At 41.9% G+C, this 22,190-nt stretch overlaps 2 protein-coding genes across 3 annotated transcripts; one reads left to right on the forward strand and one right to left on the reverse strand.

Annotated features, from left to right (window-relative positions):
- The first annotated feature begins 269 nt into the window (after positions 1-269).
- Positions 270-11,024, forward strand: ERICH5 (glutamate rich 5). 2 transcript variants are annotated; one of them, XM_080583148.1, is made up of 4 exons: positions 270-427; positions 4,330-4,752; positions 6,714-6,830; positions 9,348-11,024. In XM_080583148.1, exons 1-4 carry the CDS (start codon positions 358-360, stop codon positions 9,368-9,370), a joined length of 633 nt encoding a protein of 210 aa, XP_080439274.1. In that variant the 5' UTR covers positions 270-357; the 3' UTR covers positions 9,371-11,024. The 2 variants fall into 2 exon arrangements, with proteins under 2 accessions (XP_080439274.1, XP_080439273.1); XM_080583147.1 differs by lacking the exons at positions 6,714-6,830; positions 9,348-11,024 and having other exon boundaries at positions 4,330-5,414.
- A 3,388-nt stretch (positions 11,025-14,412) lies between these two features.
- RIDA (reactive intermediate imine deaminase A) lies at positions 14,413-22,153 on the reverse strand. Its single transcript, XM_080583152.1, has 6 exons — positions 21,992-22,153; positions 18,517-18,622; positions 17,914-17,968; positions 17,057-17,125; positions 15,579-15,634; positions 14,413-15,189 (listed from the first exon to the last, which is right to left on the reverse strand). Exons 1-6 carry the CDS (start codon positions 22,054-22,056, stop codon positions 15,121-15,123), a joined length of 420 nt encoding a protein of 139 aa, XP_080439278.1. The 5' UTR covers positions 22,057-22,153; the 3' UTR covers positions 14,413-15,120.
- Positions 22,154-22,190: the final 37 nt, after the last annotated feature.

The following is a 22,190-nucleotide window of genomic DNA, read 5'->3' on the forward strand; positions in this document are numbered from 1 at the left end:
GATGGGTCCCCGTATGAATTTGCTAGCCCGGCTCAAAGTGTGCTAGCAAGTTTTAGAGGCACAGGATTAAATCCGGCAGACCTCCAGCTGCTGTCACTCAGGAAAAATCGCTAGGGGAAGGAATCCCTGCGCTTAAACCTCCCCGCTATCCCCGGCATCTCAGCCACAGCCTGCAGAGGTACTGCTGCAAGCCCGCAAGTCCCAGCGACCTCCTCACCCCCCCGGCTCCATGTCCCTGCTCTGCCCAGCGGCAATTTCAGCCCCTCCTCGCCCTGTCCCCCCCCCCCCCCCCCCCGGCCCCAGCACCCAGCCCCAGCACCGCCCGCCCCCTTGGAGCTGGGAAGAGGCTCCAGCGCCATGGGCTGCTCCAGCAGCGCCCGCAGCCGGCCCCAGGAGCACCCCCCTGGCACCGGGGAGCCTCTGCGGGGTGAGCTGGGCTGGGGGAGAAGGTGGGGGGCAATAGGGGCAAGGGGCATGGGGGTATTGGTCTCTGGGGTATGGGATGCTCACCGTTTCCCACAGGTGCTGTGGAAAACCCGAGGGGCTCTTGGCTCCCCGCGGTGCAGAGCACCGCGGGGAGCCAAGAGCCCCTCGGGTTTTCCATAACACCTTACAAAAATTCCATTATCCCTCGCAAATCCCATGTTTGGGATCTCTTCCCCCCCCTTATAATAACAAGGGGGTTGGGGAGCTCTCACTGTAAGAACCCAGTCACTGCAGATAGCGACACAGAGCTCTCCGAAAGGGTACGTCCCGAAGACAGACGCACAGAGGTTGTTTGCTTTTCATTTTGCTGCGCTTCTTTCCTGTATTCTCGAGTTTATCCTTCCGTTGCTGTTATTCTGGCTGCAGCATCCAAGTTTTCCTCGTGTATTTATTTTCTCTTTCCTCCCTCGCAGTGTCACGGCTTGTAGTGATTGCAGGGGTGCTAGCAGGTTGTATGGGGTGAGTGCTGTGTGTGCCACTACAGGGACAGCATACAGGCAGCCTCACGGAAAATATCAGCAGAAGTCTCTTCATATTGTACCCGCTGTCTTGTTCGCCTGGTCAGTGTACCAAATTCCTCTGCCTTTTTGTCCTCTAGCTGAATGATATTAATGCTTTGTGCAGGAATGCTGAAGGGCTCAGGGAAACAACTGAAGTTATTTGTTCTGAGTATCTCAGGAATTCTGTCTGAAGTCTTTTTCATGTTAGTGTAATTATTTAAAGTCCTGAGTACATAAGCTAATGTCATGATAACATATAATTAATTGCAATTGCATCTGAAATACTTCCATTAATTGGACTCTTACCAGCCAGATATGTTAGTTGTTTTCTGATTTAAATTACTGGGAGACGAGAACTTGAAATAAACTTCTCTAAATGTGCCAATGGAAAAAATGTATTTAATTTCATTCCATTGATGTATAACTCAGAAAAATGAGGCTCTTTCAAAAGGAAAGAAAGAAGGCAAAGGTTAAAATATTGTACCTGTGGTCCACTTAAATTCAATGTGCTTTTCACTGCTCCTCCAGCTGAAATTGTCTACAACAGGGAAAATAAAAAATATAAATAATGAACAAAAGAAAAACTATAGTTTATTAAAAACAAAACAACAAAACAAAAAAAAAAAAACAAACAATAAGGCATCCTAAGAATGTTGACTGCCACACAATTTTCATTCTTGTTGCAGATGAAGGTATTGAACAGATTACCAGGAGGTTCATTTTTTCCGTATTAGAGAATTCTTTGCATTTAATTGAGAGCAAAAGAATGCTTCAAGGCTTCCCAGCAGTGCAAGTCTCACATTGCATGGGAGTATTTTATAATCCAATTTATAAAAAATGTCTTGATGAAGAGAGGACCAGCTGATGTTTATAGGAGCTGCAGGAAATTCCCAGTAATTTTTTACTGGTTTTGTGGAGTTAAGTTTCTGTTACTGGTAGAAACAGCGAGTTTTCATGTCTCGTTTATTTCTGCCTGTGGGTTTTCTATGCTACCCGTCCACCTGTACTAAGCAAGATGAAGGCATGAGAAGTGTCTAAAGGGATAAAAAATAACACGTGAAAAGACCAAGCCTCTTGTCTGTTGGCATAGGTAGTCACTGCTTAGGGTAGCCAAGGTGAGACTCTTCAAGGTGTGTGACTCTTACAAGATGCTGGGAACTCAAAAGCCATCAGGACTTGAACAGTGGATGGACACTTGTGCTCCCACTGATCCCTTTGGGAAATATGGGCCATAAGCCTGAAATCACCAGAACTCTGTGCACAGAAGGAGCCTTTCTTGTGAAACACTGTGCACAGGCTCGTGCCAAGTCTAAGATTTATTTACTGTTACTTTGACTAGCTATCTGTTTGCAGAAAGTGATTCCACATTGACTTTCATGTTAGGGAAAGGAGTACCTGGCTGATAAGGTGTGATAGAGATCTTGAGAAGGTAAACGGGGTAACACATTTGCTGTATCCTATATCACAAGAGATGTGTCATTTGATGAAATTACTTGTAGCAGGCTTAAAAAGAGCAGCAATGTGCTTTGTGAAACCCTCCACCCACAGAGACAGGTTGACTTACGAGACAGAGGCTTATGCAGCTCATCCTACCTCCTTTTCTTTGTGTTGTGTTATACTGTGTATAACCGTACCTCTACACAGCCACAAATCTGAGGTGTGTAAATGGGCCTTTCATTGACTTTGTGTGCTTCTCATGCCTTTAAGAGGTGTTGAAAACCCTGTCTACTCCTTTCTTTAAACCACAACCTCAAATTCTTAGAATTTTCACATTTTGTTTTTAAAACATTACCGGGTGGAAAAAATCACACGGAGGAGTTAAGCTGACAGGTTTAGCTATTGCCTGATCATGCTGTAACATGCATAATCCCCATGCAATACTATAAGCAGACCATAATAAAACTCATGGCAATACCCTAATAACATTTCCAACAAATGCATTGAAGACCTGGGGTTTTACCCTGTGGCTGTTAGCCTTGCTGACACCCAGCTGGCACACAGATTAATTACATTGGCAGTAATGAGGACTAAGAGCACAAAAGCAGCTCAGTGCCTGCTCCCCTCTGACTGCTGCTGTAGGTGCCGAATGGTCAGAAAGGGGTATCTGAAGTCACGTCTCCCTGACAGGCTGTGAGGCTCTGAATTTTGAGCGGAGGGAGATGCCCAGACCCGGCTGGAGCTGCTGTTAGCGACTTGCTCCCTGCTACGTGTCCCGCCAGTGGTGCTGGGTAGCTGCTCGCTCACAGCACTGGCTGTGAATTTTGGGGGGCCTTGAATCACCTGCATGTCCCATGTGAAGCCAAATGCCTCATCTGAGCTCAGGAGGCTGCTGAGAAAGCAAAGCACCTGAAATGTCTGCTGGCCACTGCCCAGCATGAGGCCTGGTTCCTTTCCATATTTTTTTCAGGCTGAACCTCCCAGGATATGAACCCTTGGATGGTTTTACCGTTCCCATGTAAAATGAAATTTTACATGTCCCATGGACAAAGTTGCTTCCTGTCTATCTCGACACTTCAGGTTCCCTGTTCTTGCCCTTCCCCTGGCTCAGCCATCCTCCTCCGTGTCTACAGGCACACACTAACTGGATGGTGCTCCCTGTGGACCTGTTTTGCCTGAATGCCTCAAAAGAACTGTGAATTTATCTTAAAAACAACAGTATTCAAGCAGCCTTTTCAAGAGTGAGATGCATTACTTTTTTTTTTCCACTGTTTTCACCTGTGTATATGAAAAATCATACAGTTCTGCTCAGTCTTTGATACTACGATAATAATTTTCCCAGAAAATGCAACTCATACAGATCTTGTAATTATTACATAAACAAATTTTGTGCATGACCTCCCAGTGTTTCCATCCTGACATTCCTTCTGACAAGGTTAAGTACAAGCTCGTGTCAAGCTGAATTTAGTCAGGAAGGGATTAAATCAGTCTGATAGGTAGGTATAGCTCAATTTGAGGCTTCAACTTTTATCATTAAATACCTGTCAGAGTAATTTTGCCATGTCTTTGTTCATAAATTCTGTCTGCCAGAAAGGCCCATTGCTTTAAGTGAGTTGATGAGAGATGAAGGGAGCGGAAGTTTTATTGAGGTGAGCCTTCCTGTTGTTGAATAGTTTGTTGGACAAAGGAATACGAATGGTAGCTTAATATTAAAAAACAAACAAACAAACAGAGCCATCCTGCAGGAGCAGCAGCCCCGGTGAGCAAGTATTGTCTGTAGGTGTGAGCTCTTTGACAGGTAGTGCTTGTGTGGCCCAGTCCCCAATGAGTCTAGTCCTCATCTAACCTAAATGGCCTCTCATCCGTTATCTGTAACTCTCTTTCTTTTCCTTGCCGTGACTGACAGCGTCACCAGGTGAGAACACCCCAACCGCAGACGACTACGAGACCATAGCTGACCAAACCCAGCTGGGCCCGGCGGAGGAGGTGAGTCTCGCCTCGGAGGAGACCAACCCGGGCGAGCGCCTGCCAGGGGACGAAGCTGCGGCTGTGAGCCCAGCCGAGGAGGAGAAGATCGGTTCGGTCAGGGACAGGGAGGAGCCGGAGGGCAAGGAGCCGCTGCCTGCGGGGTCGGAGGAGAGCTCTGAGCTGCCGTCTGCGTGGCGAGAGGAGACCACAGGGCCTTCACCACCACCGGCGCCGGGAGAAGATGCTGGGTCACTGCCACCAGGCCCGGCGGAGGACAGTGGGCTGGTAGAGGGCAGTGACAGCTCTGTAGTGGAAATCCTCAACAAAGTGCATGTTACTGAAGAGGACCACTTCATTGAGGGTAATATTTGTGCTTTTGTAAATTCGGGAGACCAAACTCTGCCTCCAGAGACACGTTGGGGAGTCCCTTTGAGTTTAGGGAGAGCCTCATGTGAGCTTCTGCAGTCAGAATTTGGCCCACAGAGTCTGTACAATGTAGAGCATAATAAGGCATGGGTGGGGAAGTCTCAGACTCGCAAGTCCAAGCTGTAATAAATCCAATCAGCATTTCCAATCATTATCTCTGCTATTTCATTTCACACCCTTTGTGTTCTTAGTGGGTAAGATGCCCCGCCATATCCCTCATTTAAATGTTGTGTTTCTGTGTAGCTCAGACAGTGCTTCATATTTGCAGAGCCCAAAGGCTCTATCCCTTAGTTACCTGTGTTAACTATAACGTCCCTATGCACATGAAGTTGGGGGCTGGACGTCTATCTGTAGAGGAAAAAGCAGTTCTTAGATGCGCCCTTGGCATATCCAGTCTGTCCTAAACAAGCTAATAAGCAAGCAGAATAGAGACAGGATTGGAGGGACATGGGGCTGGGCTTTCCAAAGATCCTTGGAGATGACTAGCTTGGGACGAAGGCTGTGTGCCCGAGGCAGAAGGGATCTCCACTGCACCAGGCAGCTGTCAGAGGGACCTTTAGCAGGAGGTGTGCCCGTTGCCAGAGACTGCAGGCTGTACTCTACTTTGGGTTAATGCCCCCAGGACATGTGCCTCTTACTGCACATGCAGAAGGTGAACACCTCACAGGAGGAGTCAGCTTTCTCCTAAATGGTACAAAGCAGCTCAGTGAGGAATTGGATACTTCCCTGGGGAGCAGTTCTTCAGGGAATATACAGGTGAAGCACATGAGAGTTATTTCTCTGCAGGGAAACATAGTATCAGCAGCCTTCCTCACTCCACATTTGCCCTGAAGAAGTCCAAAATGCAGAAGGACTGCTCTATGGGAAGCCCAGAGCCCATCGCATGCACTGCCTCTTAACTCCATGGCTTTGCTGTGCACGTGCGTGAACTGGGTACATAAATCTGACTCTGCATCCCAGTAGCTGAGGATGGGTATTGGCTTGTCCTCTCCCATGTCTCTTTGTAAAAGAATTCTGAGGTTCTCTTCTAGATAAAATGGAGATCTATCGCTTGGAATAAAGTCTTGTTTTATACAAGCAGTAAATGACTCACCTGCAAAACACTTAGTCGCACCTGGCTGAAAAAACTCCAGTGTCGTTTATCACCAGCTACAAGCTTTGTGGTGCAGCACTGGGGGCAGAACAGCACCCCCTGAATGGTGTAGTAGGACCTACTGTACATGAAAGCATGCTTGCAACTGGACGTTTGCCTGGGGATCAGTTACTGGGTTTTGGCCACCGAGCTATCCATGCTGCTTGAAGGGCGACCAAGTAATGTTTTTGGGGAAAAGAATTTTCCTCTCATTTTTGTACCAAGGTAGAAGTAATATTCCAGTGTCTTAACTTGCATGCATTTTCTTCCCATGAGGTATGTGATGAAGAATCGACTTTTCTTTCTTATGCTGTGGTGCATAAGGACTTTTGTTTTCCTTTACTAGCTATGTGAGTAGATTAATTATGTAGTAGCTTCCCTGCTGCACAGTTTCAGCCAGAATGGCACGTTAATGTTTTGTTCCAATTGCAAATAAAACTGCACACATGTAAAAAAAAATAATCCATTACTTAGGAAAAATAATGTGAACAGAGATTGCGCTTATGATGTATATTGAATAGAGTGTCAAGGGCATTTTATGAAAGGGTCAGGAGGATTTCACAGGCATGAGGGATGTGTGTACCTGGATGATGGAAAACGATGGGGAGCATCCTGGTTGATCCGTTCAGCTGATACCTCCACACAGTGCCCCTGTAAAGGGCACTGGAGAGCTGACGGAGCAAAATCAGGTTTGCAGGAAGGAGCTGAGGCCCACGGTGCTTTTTCGTGGATCCTAATTTGATCTCCATGGTTACTGTTCCCAGGTGAGATGGGAGAACAGGTGGAAACTGAGCTGCTCAGTGAGATAGTAAGTGGAGGGCCTGAAACAAAAGAAGAAGAAACAGGAGAAGCTGTGGATGGTGCAGCAGCAACAGAGATAGGTATGTTGACAGAGGAGGGAAGGACTGCATGGGTTATTGTTTAGGAGACAGAAAAGCTCTGATGTCCTCAGTGAACATGTCTTGTCACCTCCATCCTGGGGTACAGCTGCTGCTTTTTGCAGTTTAATACAAGGAAGAAGGAGAGTCATAAATATTTTTATCCATGTTAAGAGATGTTTTTGCTTTTTGCTAAAGATGACGCCACTTTTTTCATGGGCCATCTTTTTATAACACGTGAGATACATTTTCACTGTTTGGAAAGAATGCTAGACTGTAACATGCAGTCTTGGAAAACAGAAACCAATGTTAAAATCATGACTCTGCTCATTATTATTTGCCAAGCTTGTTTTTATGGGTTAATGCCTTAACACCGCTGTGTGATTTCCATCCTGTGCTGGACATTCATTTTAGATCCCCTTGTTCTCACTACTAGCTGAAATCAGCAGTGTAGCACTGGGGTGAAAGCACTTTGCACAGTAAATGCAGTCACATGGTGGGAAGGAAAAAACACCAGGTAAATAAATTGCCTTTGGAGAATTATAACACCAGCTAAGAGAAGAAGGTGAGGGAACAGGACTAACCCTCCATCAGACTTAGAAATTACGTTCACATTTCCATCATCACAGTCTTTCGGCAAAAAGAGAGAGAAGAAAGAGAGTCTTTCTTCTTCCTCAATATTCACTGAGTAACCTACACTCAGAAGTGTTGCTGGGCAGGTCCAGGAATGTGCATTTGAAAGGGCTTTGCAGGCCAACTTCTGTGGCTGGTGGAGAAAGACAGGTTCTTCTCCAAGTGGGAAGACCCAAATATCTGCAGCAGTTGTGCTGACTGCAGCAACCCAGCACATTCCACCTGCTACAGGATTCAGGAAAACAGTTTTCAGCATGAACATTGCAGCCTGGAAGATCAGTAGTTTGCTGGCCCAGGCATGTGTGCCTTTATGACCTTCTGATTATTCAAGTAGAATTAGATAAGCAGTGACTAAAAAAATGCACTCATCTACTTGTTACTTCTCATCCATTTAAAAGTTTATCACTTGTGTTTTGTTACATTTTAAAGCTGGCCTGTAGAAAAAAAGCTATTTTTGGCTGTTTGCAGCTATGTTCTTGCAGTTCTTGATCTGTGTTCTTGATCTTCGATTTTATGCCATATAGCTTTGCCTGTGAAGTCTGGAGAAGTTTATTCACTTGAATGGTTTTCAGTATCTTACCCCTAAACTTTTGCAAAGGGTCAGAATTATCTTTCTGTGCTGTGAGTTCAGCAAAGCACTTATTTGCTTCTAGGAAACCTCAGGAAAAAAAAAAAAGAAACAAACAAACAAAACCACAACAGAATCCTGCTTCTGAAGAGTAAGTGATTTCATCACGCGATGATTACAGCTTTGATGAAATACTCCCTTTCTGCATTTACCTGCCCTGACAATATTCTCCCCAACATTTCTAGAGAAGCAGAAAGAGCAGCCCTGCTCCTCTCTCTCTAACACATTTCAGAGGATAGGAGCATACTGGTGCAGACAGCTCAGTGAACAGCTGTGAGCGAGCAAAGCAAACGCTGTTAAGAACGGAACAGTGGGCATATAAATTTGGGATGCTGTTGCGTAAAGGAGCAATTCTTCCATCTTGAAAGGATATTGAAGGACTAAAACAAGGTTCTGGGCAGAGAAGCAAGATTGCTGAAGGGAATGGAAAAATTCTTGCTCTCAGAGAGATCAAAAGCCTTCAAAGTCTTGCCTCTGAGAGGAGATAACTGAAAGGATATGAGTTGATCACAGCACAAAATAAACAGTGCTCTAAAAGTAGTCGAGGCTCCTCACTGAACAAAGAAATGCTCAGTGACACTATTGAGTTCAAAACCACTAAAAGGATTTGCAATATTCATACAAATTGTCAGCCTCTGTGTTGCAACTGGACCCTTCTCTCCTGTCACCTGCAGTTCCCTGCAAAACTCCACCTTCCCTGTGTTCTCTCCCCAGCCTCATGGCAGTACCACCTTCCATTACAAGAACCCCAAGTCCCATGTTCCCATCCTATCCTTGCAGGGTCTTTGTAAGAAAAACTTGTTCTTATGTTTAAATATAATCTCTCATATTTGAATTCGTGCCCGTTGCCTCTTGTTCTTACAAGCCTGCTTTAAGTTTAATGTCTGTGAGATCTCTGCTTGTGTCAAGTATGACCGAAACTACCTAGTGATTTCAAAAATTGTTAAGAGAAAAGGCAGCAGGGTGGGAAGGAGCATAAAATCATCCCAGCATAACTGGATTTCACATAACGATGTTAATGCCTAAAAGAGGAAGGCTGTATGAACGGGGTGGGGGAAGAGGAAGCAGAGCCAGCAGCTGCTTGCGGCTGTTTCGAGTCCGCACAGAACACCCTTACAGATTTTGAAGAAAAGCACATAGCCCCTTCATGCTGTGGTACTTCCAGGGCACTTGCATACAGAATTCCTGTAGGATATGTTGAATATCAAGTTCTATTCTAAAGTAATTATTACGTTATTTTTCTTTTCCATGTGTTTCAGAAACAGCTAATAACAAGGAATAGAAGCTATGTCTGTATGAACATCCTCTTCGTGGGCCGGATCTTCTGTCCACATGAACATTTTTTAATCTTGTTAAGTTGGGAAAATAGAGCTTTTATAGAATGAACCACATATAAGAATAAGAGACATCAGAAAAACTTTTATATAATATATATATTTTTGAAGTCAAGCTGCCAAGACTTCAAGTATTTGGAATACCCGAACTCTCACCTCCCTGCCACAGAGTGCCTTCTGTACGCTGTTAGCACAGTGCAATAATTTTCTGACAGTAGTATAATAATTCAGTTTTCAATTAAGAATATGTCCAGGTTCATATAACCAACTTTAATTCTTTGAAGCCTTCAACCAGCATTATATAGGATAAAGGATACAGCGTAGCATTTTATTTTAATAGTAGTGTAAGTAGAAAGAAATGGAAGTCCTGGTCCTGAGAACTCTTGTACACGCAGGCAATTTTTCTGAGTGCCTGGACTACCAGTTTATGGAGCTGCTAAAGTGTACAGCACATAGAGGACTGGAAACCCCAAATTGCCCATTTACTAAATGCAGAGGCTAGTTTTTCAGAAAATGGAAGACAGACAGGGTGCAACGTCCAGGGAGCAAGTAGGTGTCTTTTCCTAACTCTCCATTATTAAAAACATGTATTGAAAGGCTAGTAGTACAGTATACATAATAACTTCTGCATAACTGGAAGAAAAAAGTCATTTTGAACTAGGAGTAGGATGTTTTAGTCTTTTAAAGTCTGGCACACTTAAAATATAAATTCACAGTAGTTAAAACACATGGTGATTAATAAGCCATCTTTAGCCATGTAGCTCCTAATATACACTCGTGGCTTCTAAAACAGATTTCTAACTAGGGACATATGGAAGCCTGTTCCCCAAGGGGAAGTCATCTATTAGATTTCCCTGTAGAGCTGTCCTCCAGAAGAAACATGCATTCAGGGACTGCGTTATTTTCCAAAATGCAAAGTAATCATTTTGGAGCTGAAGTGGAATGACAAATCCTTCAGACTTCCTGTGGAAAAGGTGAATATAATTGATGTCATGGATCTGACAGAGAGTAGAAATTTGCTCTGACAGCGAATGTTGCAAAGGGATCATATATCTTTATTGGGGACTGTGTTTACAGGACTCTCTGGCATATGGAAGTAGACAGTGGAGAAAAGGTCAAGTATCTAAAAGGGGCAAGCACGTTAGTATTTTTATTAGCTTTATTGTACAAAAGGACTTCACAAAATATTTTATCGTCAGCAGCAAATTATGAAAATCACCTCTAAGCTGCACACGCACATCTGACTCCGGATGACTTTGGTTTGTCTTAAATAATCTTCATTGACAACCCTGGCCCACCAGCTTTTTTACTTTAGCTGATATTCCTTTGCTACATCACTGCATCTAAGGTTTTCTGCTTATCAGCAATCTTTTCAAGCTACAGCTATCTTGTCAACTTCAGTTAAGGTTGCCTTTCTGTAGGCAGCAGCATAAACTTCTGAAACCAAAATGCATACTTTCTTTTAAAGGATTTTTGGTAGGTGGATGTTGCAGTTTTATTTTTTTTTTTATTTTTACTAGTCTTCTGTAATAAAAAAGTCAAAACAGGCAGCTGGTTCTATTGAAAATCTATTGACATTAAAGTGGAAATTAAAAATTCTAACAGAGGTAGTCAAACTTTTTGTCCACATCCCCAAATCTTTTGATGGCAAAAAGCCATGAGAGACATACCATACATTTTAGAGAGCTGAGGAGCAGGGACACAGGATAAGGACTCCCTGGCATGATACAGGATGAGGCTGGACACGCAACTGTGGCCCAGGCTCTTTCACCTTCAGCTGTCCCAGTGGCTGCTTTCCTCCTGTAAGCTGAGAATTTGGTTCAGCCACCAGCACCTGTGTTGGCAAACACCTGCTCCAAACAGAGGAACTAAAAATCAGTGGGGCAGCCATGCTGACTACTTGCAAGTTGCATGTTAGATGAAGAGATGCAGTATGACCCATCACATTGAATGATTTAAAAGCATAAACCGATGGAAATTCCATGACAGAGACCAGTAACATTAACAGCAAAAGCAGAAATGGCACTTGGAAATAAAATATAAACATACAAGGGAGTCAAGATAACCTGCTCACCTCAGAACCACTCTTGCTGCCACTGTTGTTACAAAGAAGATAGGTGACAATATACAACTTTACATCGCTGTTCAACTTTTTCAAGTCATTAAAAGCAATGCTAATTGGAAACAAGGAGTGTGAACCAGTTATGGCTCAAAAGGTCAGCCCTTCTCACTCATCTTCAGTCCTTACGTATTTTGTGATTACAATAAATGAAAGCTATTTTACCTTCCCATAAAATGAAATATGCTTGATATTGTGCTAAACATGAAATGTTAATTGGATAAATTACCACAAAGTCAGCACTTGGATGCTAAACTTATGCTGAACCTCTCTGCCTTAAGAAAGACGACAATCACTGTCCCACTGGGGACTAGGGGCCTAGTATTCATGGTCTGTGAGCTACCAAAGCATGTACCATGCATAAAAGGCCAAAATACAGGCCGTCGTTTGCTTCCACAAACCTGTAGATATCACAGAGATTGCCTAGGGCAGAAATTGGTCTGTGGATCAAAGAGCTTTCTCATTTAAAGTCTGAGAAGATGTACTCTGATGTCTCTCCTTACATGATATACCTCCAGAGCTAGGACAATGTACCTTAGATTTATTTTTTTTAAATAACCAAAATAAAAACCCATTTCCAGAAATGTCTGTCAAAATCTAGACTATCTTCAGTCCTTAACTTCATCCAAGCTAGTAGTTATCCCATGCTGCAGAGAGTGGTGGGCAGGACTCTTGAAGTAAAAAGGTATTCAAGCTAACAAGAAAGTTCTGGTAAGAATTCTGTTTGAATTACCAAAACACATAGCCCTAGAGGAGGTTAATTTCGGACCCTATTGGCTCTACGCAGACAAACACGTGTAGTGTTAGGATCTCAGAAGATACTCAGCAATCTGGCTTGCTAGGGTTGGCTTTTTCACTGAATGCATAACTTCTCTCAGATAAAAACTGCAGCAAGAGCAAGGTGCTTGTAGCAAAAGATCAATGCAGTTTAAATTTTAAAAATTAAACTTTAAAGTAGTCTCTGGTTTAACAGAGAACAGTTTTATTAAAATTATGTACTGAACTTTATTTTTGTGTTCCTTAATCTGTAGACAAGATAATCATTAAGGAAAAAAATTACTAAAGAAATACCTAATACCAAAATTAAGAATTGCTTTACATTTATGGAACCAGAATGGAACACAGGACCTGTTAGGTTTTGCTGTTTCTCTCTAAAGTTACATGCGATTGAAACAAATTTTAAACAGTGAAATTAGTATGTCACAGGCTGAACTGCAACTTCATACTTTTCATGCTTGCAGCTCAGTCCAAAAGCAAACCAAAAAAAAACCTGTTTAACCTAGTTCCAGTTTAAACAAGATTTCTTAAATATTTTATACTTTGCTAAACAGGAGATACTTCCACAATACTTGGTTTTCATATTGGAGAATTATGGGACTTTGCCTTTTTGTTTAAAAAATAGAATCAAGAAATATAATTCTACTTAAAAAATTCAGTTTTAAACATGTCTGTAAAGTTGATTTTATGTTAAGAACTGCTGTTACAGTTATAAATAAAAGAGTTTCTCTCTGTTATTCAAGAATTTTTGTACCTGAAGAATACATATTTAGGTCTGAGACACTCAAGAAGCCATGCAACTGGACTTCAGTTAAAAGCTAAATGATCTTAGAGCTAAAAGTGAATTTTTAATTCCTGGCTGTTTGCAGAATTTTACTTACTGATGCAAACATTTTTAATGGAAATAGTGTACTGACTCTTACTAGTTGCATCCAGCACGCATTTTTTTTGGGGGGTGCTTCACTTACATTTCACTCTCAGCCTATACCTTACTGGGGAACGTAGTGGTATATTCACACCCCTTTGTGCCAGTCAGCAGCAGGGAAAATAAGAGAAACAATTAACTAACTACATACATACTGCCACCTAGTGTTAGGTTTAAGATTGGCAGAGAAGCAGCATAGCACAAGTAAAGCAGGCAGGCATCACAGTAAAGAATGTTGTGAGAGGTAATAAGGGATAACTCTTGCTATTACTTAACACTAAACTTAGCTCATGTTCCAACACTATTGCAGTCTGCTGGGGAAAACAGTTCTGCTACAAAAAAAGTTAAAGTAATTATATGTGAGCAAAGCTGTAACAAAGAAACAAATATAAATTGGGAATCTGTTTAAATAATATAACTCCATTCAATGACATTATTCTTAATTATTCTTAACTGACAAAATGAAGCAACATTTTCTCTGTTTCTTAGAAAATCATATCAGGAAGTAGCTGGTAGTAACATGAATACATCTGTTCATGTTTATTCTTAGGAGGGATTGCTTCTTGAGTTAGAGATGTAGAATATAAAAGACGATAGTAAGCAGAGAGAAAGAGCAGAACCATGACTAATAGCTTTTATTTGTGGAAAGTTTATATTCAGAAGAGTCAGGTACTTTTCTAAGGTTACTGCTTGATAATTCAGATAGCAAAGTGAATGTATATTCATTTACCTGAATAAACCAATATTGTGTTTAGATACATGGCTGTGGGGGAAGACAGGGAATCAACTCTACTATGAGGTAGCTGACTTTTCAAACTAGTTCTGTAAAAACACGGTATCCATTTCTACTAATTTAGATATAAGATGAATGCAGAGGGATAGGGTAGCTTACTATCACCAGCATGACTTCTCAGTATTGCTTAAACACCCCACCAAGCAGTTGCTTCTGTTCTTAATAGCAAAGAAATGCCAAGAACTGTAATGCCATGGTAGCTGAAAGCTTGAAGGATTATTTTTCACTCTTAGCTATTAGGTGACAGATAATAAACCTACTCTTTTGGTTTGAATTATTTCTTACTGAAGAAGCAAAATCAGGACTTTCTTTGTAATGGAGCATGAAAGCATAATCAGGAAAACAAAAAAGTTTGTTCCTAGAAAAGACAAACACATTTTTAAAAGATATAATTATCATTTATTGTCATTAAACAGGATATTTTCCCTCATACAATTGGAATGTCTTTTTTTTTTCCTCACCACAATACAGTAAAAGTTGAATTATCATGAGAAAGACTATGAAAAAAGGTTGCAGGTACAGATTCATTTGCAGGTGATTTACAACTATGAGCACATTACTTCAGAGAAGCATAATTTTCTTCTTTCTGAAATGAATATTCACCCTCCTAAGAAATCGCTTCTTTATGAAAAAATGTGAGCAAATTCCAACACTAATCTATTCTGTAAAGAAAGCATTTAAGATAGTTTAGAAATGAATACAACAAAATTCTCCAAAACACGTAAGTGAAACGTATGCTAACCAATTCAAGTGTTCTACTGTTTTCTCATTTCTGACCTTTTTTCTTATTTTAAATAATTACTAAAAGCCTACTGTTACAAGTCATTAGTTTTTCCATGTCCAGATCACCCACAGTTAACTATCATACATTCACCTAAAATGAGTACTTCAGTATCTGAATACCTCATCACCATCACAACATAAGGCCCCTGTTCTACAATCAGGCTCAATCGATTTTAGCAGTGCTTCCATGGGTTTCAGGGTTCACCTACAGAGAAGCCACTGTAAGCTTGTATTTTACAGACTGCAAGGCCACAATCCGGAAGAAAGCACCTGTCCTAGGTGTAGGATACTCAGCCTTTACTTATAGAGAGGCTGAAACATCCTGGATGGGTCCTTGAATGGCAATCGCTTCAATCTCAACTCGGGCACCCTGTGAGACAGCAATGAAGAAACATATTAGGAATTTAAAAGTATCTATTTTATGAAGCAATTGGATATATAACATGACTGATAAGAACAAAGAGTGACATTTGAAGGGGATTATATTTCTGACAGTGGTATTACTGATTTAGTAACGTTAACATTGAAAATTCACTTTACTCTTCCTTACATACCAGAAACCCATATTTCTACAGTTGTAGCCATCTTCCATTACACAGCGAAGTATCTCATTTTCAGAACTCTTGTATGGGGGAATAAGACCAGTATACTTAAAAGCAAAAACTATTTTATTCAATAAAATAATCACAATTGAACCTATTACAGAATAAGAAAAGTTGTCATAATGTTTCAGAAGCAAGTACTTAGTGTGACACTTACTTTAGGCAAAGCAGCAACTTGATAGGCTGCTCTGGCTGGGAAATTGGACTTGAAAACTGTAATTGAAACAAAACCATCCACAAATCATTTAACTTTGCTTGATAAACCACACAGCTCTAAGTCATCTGTATAAAATGCAGTCACTGGAATGGTTTCAGGCTCAACGAGACAAGACAATCTTCTGTCCCAGCTTTCTTCTCCCCCACCTTTTTTTTTTTAATTAAATCACTGACTGTTCTAGTATCTCAGCAAGCTACCATTCATCATCAAGAAGGTAGCTACAATTGTGATCTAGTGGACAGAGATAACACGTGCTCTGCTGACACTGCATGGCTTTGACACCAACTTGGCTGAAACAGAAATACTGAACCAGAATGGTGATCAGCCAGTGCAAAGTCTGGAGAGAGGGCTCTTTCACAGACAGAGCAAGAAGGAGAAACAGGACCCTGGCAGGAGTCATGAGCAAGGATCCCAGATTTGTATAACGTTAGCAGGGGGCAAACCTTACTCATATCAAAGGAAGGCAGAGAAAATAGGCCCTGACCTACTCCTCCAGTCTCAATTAGGCCTGGAGCTCAAGCATGTTAAAATAAGGGGAAAAAAAGGGTATTAGTCAAGATATAAGAGCTGAATTTGCATAATGAAATACAAGTTTTTCTAGTGAGAGTTAACACTAGGCTCAGAAATGGCACTTGCCATGCTCCTGCACTAACAAAGCAAGTTAATAACTCACATCAAAGAACAGCAACAACAGCTTTCCTGAACAACAGGTAGGAGGTCTGTTTGCCAACAAGTAACCGAGTATCCAGCTGGTCTCTTTTTCCTCCACTTAAACACACAAAATTCCATCCTGACATGCAGAAGACTGTACTGATAGCTCATGAATAAAAGACTTCATTCAGGACCAGATGTTACTATCTAATTAAAACCCAAACCTACAAAAATAAGGAACTTATGCGCATAGCCTCCCAAATTCTTCTGCACAACATGGCTCATGAATCACCAACTTCAGTTTACATTCAGTTTGATTAACCAAGCATTATTCTCGTATTCCAAAGTGCAGAAGGGTGGCTCATCCTCTTAAGTGAGCTTTGTCCCATAACAATAGCACAGAAATTATTAAAAGATACAGATTTTAAAGAAATAAAAATACACAACCTGAAAGTAAGCATTTTAAGGCTGCCTACAGCAGAATTATATTAAAGACAACACAGCATCTGTCAAGGCAAAAAGGAGTAGAAGATCAACCTGTAGGGTTGATATTTATATGAAAAGTTAGTGGGATGGTAGGACACGAGTCCATATGAAATTCAGCTGTACTTGTTCAGGTGTTTCCATGTAAATTGCTTTAATTTAGTGTTGTATTTCTAATGAAATCTCAAAGAAAGTGGAATTAAATCATCTGAGTCATTAAAACACAGTGAGTGTAATTAGTTCTATAAGCCATACTGGTAAAACAAACAAAAAAGTCTACTTACATTGTTTGTAAATATCGTTAATATCATTGAAGTCCTTCATGTCTGCCATCAAAACAGTAGTCTTCACAACTAGAAATTACATAACCACAGTTATTTTGTGAGTTTCTTGCTTTTATTCCATGAATTTATCTCAAATATTATAAACATTTTGAAAAGTTTTCCAAACAGATATTGACCATTAGAACTACCACCTACAGAACCACCTTAAAAAATCTTAATAACTAGTATATAAAACTTTAAGGAATTAGATATTCCTGATCTGTTTTGGAAGTATCCGTTTTAAATTTCATTATAAGCCCAATTCTAAAAGGCACCGAACTGATGAAGCAGGTTGATTTAAGAAAGCTATTGTAAGCCAAATGTTGGCAAAAAATTATATATAATAACTGCTGCCAAAAAAGTCCATAGAATGTCTGAAGATACAGTCTACGCTAGAATTTTTTACCCATGACTGCCTAAGCCAATATTAATCCTGGTTTGGCTCCACTATTAGAGCTTGCTTCAAAAGAAAAAGTAATGAAAGTGCCTAGAATATGAACACCATAGACATAGACCTGCTTTTACCTGAAGTAAAGTCTAGGATGTTTAAAATGCCTGTAGTCTGTTGCAGCTCTATCTACACCTGAGCTTCTTCAGTTAGAATTAAAAAAAGTTAGTATTATGGTCAGAAACTTTGGGGGAAAGGCAGTGTCCCATTGATACTCATCACATTAAGACTTGCACATTGATATTTTTTCCCCTCTAGCTATTAGTAGCAACTTTATATTTTGCAAACAGCTTTATTTTATGTCACTATTTTTTTTTTTAAATCAATTTAAAAATAATCACTTGTTTGCCACCATCATAACAGCACCTACCATTGCCATAGTCACAGCCTGCAGCTTTCAGGATTTCTCCCATGTTCGTTAGAGCCTAATGAGAATTGAGATAAAAATATTTAAGTAGCAGCAAGGTTGTATTTAGGTAAGTATGTAAACATGAGTTGTAACCTAGCTACAGATCCATGTTGTAGTCCACCCAGCAAACCTTCAACAGTCATCAGTGGGTAAGAAAAAAAAAACCAGAAATAGCTTAAAAAGTAAATTAATGAAAGGGAACGTCTAATAAACCCCCATCCATTCATTACATGCAAATGTAGGATGCAGCTCAATATCATCCTATCTACTCACACAGCTTCTTTGCTGCTGGGGGAACGAATCTTTCCCCTACTCAAAGCCACTGGGGTCAAACCTTCATTCAAAACATTGATTCTTTCCTACTTGAAATACAGATTCTTCCCTTGACCTCCAAGGTTGTTTGGATAGAAAAATGACAGGGATGGGATGAAATTACTTCTTACTTGCACATCCTCCAAGGTGAGGTAAAATGTGCTCTCTAGGACTCTCCAATTTCTCATCAGTCTACATTTCAAAAAGCACAAGCCAACTCCATTAAAAGTTTATTGCCAGAACACATCTTACCTGCTTAGCTTCTTCCTTTGCACCTCCAGAGACAAGCTGCCCACTGGAAGGCTCTATACCAATCTGTCCTGCAATGTACATGGTCCGGTCTACAAGCACCGCTTGGCTGAAAACAGAAGAGATATTTTATGTTGATAGTTTCCCCACCAAAAGCATTTAACTATTCAAAAACACTCCCTTGTAAGCACATTTCACATTTTCTTCAGTCATCTGTAATATCTCGGAAAGATAGGTTAACACAGAACCACCTAGGTTGGAAAAGATCTTCAACATCATCAAGTCTGACTTACCAAGTCCCATCATTAAACCATGCCCCTCGGTGTCACAGCGCTTATGAGCTGGGTTACGCGCGCACAAGTTTGTACACGCAGTCATACGTTCAACCTGTGCGTGTTTAGTTCAGCTGGGATTGAACCACCTGTGGAAGACAGCATAGCTGTCTTTGAGGTAAGAAAACCTGGTTCTCAGGAAGGGATGAGTGCAGCAGCACAACACTAAACTCAGCTGCACATATTCTGCACTGCAGATAGACGGGGGGAGGCGAAGGATCTCCATCCCGAGAGCAAACCCTCTCCCCACACCAAATAACCCAAGTGACCTGTTGGCTTAGCTCAGAAGACTGCAGAATTCGAGCTATTTGCTAACCATTTCTATGTAAACATCAGGTATGAAGTCGAGTTAGCAATTATTAACATCTTTAATTACCACAAAATTAAGAGATTAAAACAAGGACTTAAACTATCTATTATGCAAGAGACATAGTTTGCATCCCTTCAGCTGACAGCTAAAAATATTTTGTAAAGAAATTAAAGAAAGGGTCTTCTCAAAACGTTTACGGTGTGTCAACGCCATTTTTCTTATCTCTTCCCATTCCACAAGAAAATTTATTGTTCTAACAGCTGAACAAGCCTCTGAAGTTACACAAACTGGAGATAGGCACCTCCCTGAACTACCTAAATTAGCAGCTTAGCTTCCCTTTTATGTCACTGGAGAAAGAAAGCCACTCTTTCAGAGAATGCTTTTACTACCTCTCTTAATTGCTCAATCCATTGACTTTACGTGGGCCTAACCTGGTTTAGGGACTCAGTAAAATGATTATGGTTAGGCAATCTGAACAATGCCATCACTCCCATCTTCCCTTCCACATTCTCTTACAATTCCATTAAGGGAAAAAAGCCAGTGATTTATCTGATGGAGCAAAATATCTTACACAGTGATTATTCTCTGACATCAGCAACCACCTAAACTGGGATGAGACAAAATTATACCATTTAAAGAAGAGAAACTGGCAAAAGATATTTTTCTAGCTGACGCAGTCTAGATAGGAAATGTGTATATGAGCACAACACAGATTCTTCTTTAACTGTTTTCTTTCTTAGCATATCATGCTTTGTTTGATGAACAGGCCCTCAGACCACAACCTCGTGTTTCTGTTTCCTGTGTGGAGAACCACACAACAAGGCAATATTAGCTCTCTGAAAAAAAAAAAAAAGAGATTGTCTTATACTGCTTATTATAAAGCAATTGACACCACAAAATGTTCATCCTAACTGACCTTTGGACAATCCCAAATCATGAATAATTGGGGAAAAAAAAAAGAAAAAGCAAGCCGAAGCCTTCCAATACCACTGCCAGATCAGCAGCAACCTTACTGAGTCCTCTGCTCCTCGACTTTCTTTTCCCTTGTACGCTTAGCCGTGGAATCCCCTATTCACTGACACCAGTAACAATTCTCCAACTTAAAAGTACATTTCCACTGCAATCAAAGGCATGAGAAAAGCTCACAGAAACTCCAAGCGCACAAACTACAATCAAATGTTAAGTGCAGATGTATCCTATACCTAGGATCAATCATAGCTACTCTTTATGATTCAGCAGAGACTTAGGCATGTGCCTCAAGTCATTCCAGCTTCGGTACACCTACGTGCATTCATTCCTAGATGGCCATTATGACCTTAGGAGAACGCCCCTCAGAGAGATGGCATCAACAAACATGCTTTTTAATGAGAACAACTGGAAAAAGTCAGGTTTTCTTTACCCATAGGGTTGTTGATTAATATAAGAATAATATCTCTGCTGCATCTTTTAAAGTGTATAAATATATCAATAAAATTACTGGAAGTTGGATGAGGTAAAGGAGGTATAAGATATGGTAGAAGTAGCACCCTGAAGGGCTGCAGCAGAGACAGGAACACAGCCCATACACCCCAAACCTTCCCTCCACGTTAAGCCCTCCTTCCTCTGTTACCATGCTCAGAGCAGAGACACAGCAGTTTTTTCTTGTGCAATTTTTTGCTCACTGGACTTTGAAAAGTTTACTGGAACTCGATTAACTAAGTTAGTGATAAACTTATTGATGGTAGCCCTGTCATACCAGTAACAGGCTGCATAATAAGAAGCAGTATTTCGTTAAGAACTACCAACAAGCACAAAACACGGGAGTGCAGTTAATCCACAGCAGAAATCAAGGGCTACATTAAAGGCTAAGCCAGTTGGTGTGCGTGCAGCTGAAGAATTGTTGCTTTCCCTGTCCCAGGTGCCCTGTATAAGTGATGCCGAGCCCCTGGCTGCAGTCCACCAACAGCTCGTTGTTTGCAGAAGTTAACCTTTAGGTCATGGGACTCTCTCTGCCTCTACACATGGTACTTTTCTAAGTTTACAATTCCTATCGAGAACATCCAGCTTGAAGTTCAGAACGTTCATTTTCACAGGAACGGAGACAGATAATGTTTTTGAAGGCATTAGGATGCTACAAGCAGTTTTAAAACCCCAGGAGCCTGTGTTTAAATACGAAAAGAAAGCATAACATGCCCTGAATGCATAAATAGGAACCCTTGGAAAACACTGGTAAAAACCCCTCAGTACCTTAGACGTAAGTCTCCAGGAACAATTTTTCACATCTAAATAACAAAGACAAGCCTTTTTTGGGATTTTTTTTTTTTAAATTAAGTCCAGAACCGTTGCAATGAAGAACTTAGGCATGACAAAAGCCGAAGAGCAGCCCGTTTTCCACCAGTATCTTCTGGCTTGAGGAGCGCTTCCAGCCGCCTGCCGTGCCCCTGTCGGGGAGGGAGGCGTGCCACCCTCAGCAGCCACCCTCCCGGGCTCGCTGCCCCCTGCTCTGCCCAAATCGGACTGTTTCCGGCGGGGACTGACCCCTTCTCTCCCCTTCTCGCCGATTTCTGCACGGTTTCCCCCCGGTGCCTCCCGGGCGGACATTTTAGGGAGCCCCGCGGGCGGGCTGAAGCTCCCCGCTGCCATTTCGGAACCGCTCCCCTCGGGGGTCCCGGGACCCCGCCGGCCCCAGCACCCCCGTGGGCAGGTCCAGCCACCCCATAACCTCCTCATAATCCCCCCACAGCCTCCCAGCCTCCCCATAACCTCCCCATAACCCGCCCCGCAGCCTCCCAACCTCCCCGCAACCACCCCACAGCCTCCCCTCGGGCAAAGCCCGCTACCCTCAGCCGGGGCACACCTGTAGGGACCCAGCGCAGCGGGAGCCTTGGCGGTGCTGATTATTTTCTTCACCAGACAAGCCATGGCTGCCGCTACCCCCCTGCCTCTCCTCAGCAACCCGCCACCTACTGCCCCCCCACCTTTACCCTCTCCTCCCCTGCCCACAGCCGCAGCCCGCCCCGCGCCGCAGGGGTTTATGGGAGATGTAGTCCGAGGAA

Source organism: Anser brachyrhynchus (assembly GCF_964034855.1).
Source record: "Anser brachyrhynchus genome assembly, chromosome: 2".
Taxonomy (NCBI): Eukaryota; Metazoa; Chordata; class Aves; order Anseriformes; family Anatidae; genus Anser; species Anser brachyrhynchus.

Bases quoted from the DNA above. Each gene is read 5' to 3' on its own strand.
- ERICH5 (XM_080583147.1), top strand. From the start codon at position 358: ATGGGCTGCTCCAGCAGCGCCCGCAGCCGGCCCCAGGAGCACCCCCCT. The intron at 428-4,329 runs GTGAGCTGGGCT...CGTGACTGACAG, and splicing joins CACCGGGGAGCCTCTGCGGG to CGTCACCAGGTGAGAACACC.
- RIDA (XM_080583152.1), bottom strand. From the start codon at position 22,056: ATGGCTTGTCTGGTGAAGAAAATAATCAGCACCGCCAAGGCTCCCGCT. The intron at 15,635-17,056 runs GTAAGTAGACTT...TTTCAATTACAG, and splicing joins TAACGATATTTACAAACAAT to TTTTCAAGTCCAATTTCCCA. The intron at 15,190-15,578 runs GTAAGTGTCACA...GCTGTCTCACAG, and splicing joins AAGTTGCTGCTTTGCCTAAA to GGTGCCCGAGTTGAGATTGA.